This window comes from Batrachochytrium dendrobatidis (genome assembly GCF_000203795.2).
Source record: "Batrachochytrium dendrobatidis JAM81 unplaced genomic scaffold BATDEscaffold_17, whole genome shotgun sequence".
Lineage (NCBI taxonomy): Eukaryota > Fungi > Chytridiomycota > Chytridiomycetes > Rhizophydiales > Batrachochytrium > Batrachochytrium dendrobatidis.
This window is the reverse complement of record NW_006281115.1, coordinates 23,632-26,399: the sequence shown is the minus strand read 5'-3', so window position 1 is coordinate 26,399 and position 2,768 is coordinate 23,632. Positions and strand designations below refer to the sequence as shown.

At 38.8% G+C, this 2,768-nt stretch overlaps 1 protein-coding gene across 1 annotated transcript; it reads left to right on the top strand.

Annotated features, from left to right (window-relative positions):
- Positions 1 to 1,808: 1,808 nt before the first annotated feature.
- Positions 1,809 to 2,741, top strand: BATDEDRAFT_92439 (uncharacterized protein; the record flags this gene model as incomplete). Its single annotated transcript, XM_006682640.1, has 1 exon — positions 1,809 to 2,741. The coding sequence occupies one exon, from the start codon at positions 1,809 to 1,811 to the stop codon at positions 2,739 to 2,741; it is 933 nt and encodes a 310-aa protein (XP_006682703.1).
- Between the last annotated feature and the right edge of the window lie 27 nt (positions 2,742 to 2,768).

Here is a 2,768-nt window from a genome sequence, read left to right as displayed (position 1 = left end):
CAGCATCCAACAGTCTGTTGCTGCAGTATTTCAAAACCATGACTTTTCCATTGGTATGACTGCATGGTCATTTTAGGTCAATCTAGACTGTATACGTCAAACATTGCTGATTGTGTCACAACATGATCAACATCAAACTCGGCAATCTGTCGTTGATACACTGAATGAGTGACGTTGTACTATAATTGAATTGGGGATTGGCAGGTCGTTCAACAAACTGGCCGTGTCAACAGGTCAGATTGTCATCGTGTACATGAACCATAATGGATGATCATGTCATTCAAATCAGCACACAATCTACTGATATATGCAATACAACACCACCAATACAATACAATCCAATCAAACCCAATCACAAACGTGGTGTTGAATCCAATGCATGCGAGTACTTTTTAAACACATGATACACACTGATGGTGATGGTTGCTGACAGTCACATTGCAGTGTACATGTCCAATAGTGTCCACTGTCATGTCGATTGTTGCTATCCGTGACATCCAACTGTACTTGTATTCACCAAATGTGCACAACATCTAGGGTTGGCTGCCGGATGCTCTCATGTTTGGCATACAACTAGTCACCATCAGACCAAGCGTATACGCTAGTACAATGCCATGAATCTATTGGCAAGTGGTTTCGATTTTATTCTGGCGCGTTGAGGGTTGGATGTGTACTAGACACAATGTTGTGGATATAACTGAACCACAACAGGGTGATATCATGCATAATGGTACGGCCTGGATCTGTTTGGTAGATATGCAACCATATATATGACAGCCCAATCCGTCCTTTATCACGGGTTGGTTTTAGAAATGTCTGTTATTTTGGTTGATACATGTTTGTTGCATAGATTGGTAGTATTGTGTGTATTTAGTCTGATTACATTGTAAACAGTCTGGTTGATTACTCATTCACTGCTAATAACCCGTTTGTACAACATAATCGATCATTTGCTCAGTATCGAGTATTTCCAAATACAAACTTGAATGAAAAGTCTTGCCACAAGACTGATCAACTGTATTACTGTTTACACTGTGGTACTATTGATGTATTGGAATGTTTGGTGATCAGATACACAATGATAATGGTAGTACAAATCATGGCAGTTGTATAAACCAAACGTGATTAAAGCCAATAATAATGTCAGACAAGATTGGATAATGAATTAGCGTGTAAATCATCAACATTGACCAAGATTGATTGAAATGGTGAGATTGAGTTGGATGGTAATGAACACAACACATGTGTATACAGAGCTGTATTGACAACATTGACAGTCCAACACAATACATGAATGTGGGTTCAAACTTGGTGATCGTACAATGTATGATTACTAATAGTGCACAAAATGTAGATTCAACACTATAGTCTGATTGTGTGTCATATGATGGTTGTTGTATATCAAACAAGTAATGCAGTCAATGTGTGGTAACCATTGTATGTTGCAATGCAGAATACAGTCATTGCAGGATGAATACGGTTGTAAAACAAAGCACTTGCGGTTACACAACACTCTTGAAGGGTGCTTTTCAATATACCTGATCAAAGGGTTGTAAAAGCATAATTTAATCGACACGATCATCAAATTGATCAATATGATATTATGAATAGGGGTAACATACTGTCTAGTTTGATATTGGCTCATTACAAGCAATCAAGTAACCCTGTGTTGTTGGTTAACCTAAAAGGGTTAGGGTTGGTTTGCTATACAAAACATATAAATACAATCGAGTGCCTTCATTCCTATAATCGACACCAGTTTTAACACTCTACTTTCTGCTAATAGTTTAAACCCATTGACCAATCTGATGAAATTGGTTGATATTTTACTCTTACTGACTGCAGCAGCAACCACTAATGCAATATTGATCCCGACTGATAACGATGATTCACCCCAAGCATCAGGCACTTCAAGCCAAGTGTCTGATCCAACTGATAAACCCAGTCCAGGCACTTCCAATGAATATCAGCAAGAACCAGTGGATTTAAGCCTTTCCGACCGGATCCGGCAACAACCAATGGATCAACCCGGTTTAAACACTCCCACTCAAGGTCAACAATCGACAGCAACTATAACTGGTCCAAGTACTTTCAAACAAGGTCGAAAGCGCATAATGGATGTGATTGATTTACTGATTTCCAGACAAAACCAGCAACAACAAATTGATGAAGTTGATCCAAACGCTTCCAAACAAAGTCAGCAACAACAATCAATGGATCAACCCAGTCCAAGTACTCCAAAACAAAGTCGGAAACGGCCAATCAATGAAATCAGTCCAAGCATTTCCAGTCAAGCGTCTGGTTCAACTAATGAACCCAGTCCAAGTGCTCCAAAGCGAGATCGAAAACAACCGATTGATCAACCCAGTCCAAGCACTTCCAGTCAAGACCAACAACAACCAATGGGACAAGGCGAGTCTGCTAATACTGTTCCAAATCAAATAGCTGGATTAAGCCAAAAATATCAGAGAACCTTTGATGGTATAAAGAAAAAGTTTGTAGCGTCTAAAAAGATTGTAAAAGAAAAATGGAAAGCCTATAATGAATATATAGCTTTTGGATTGGAGCAATGGTCAGCGCTAGCAAGAGGGGAAGAGATATCTAAACCAAAGTACAGTCCAGACACTGAAAAGAAATTGGAACAAGAGTATAGAGATGCAAGCAGAAGAGTATACATTATCAGACAAGAATTGAAAAGGTTTATGATAAAGCATGGTTTGGAATTTCAAGAACCGAATTAGGATTCAGATTGATGATGTGTCAATGAT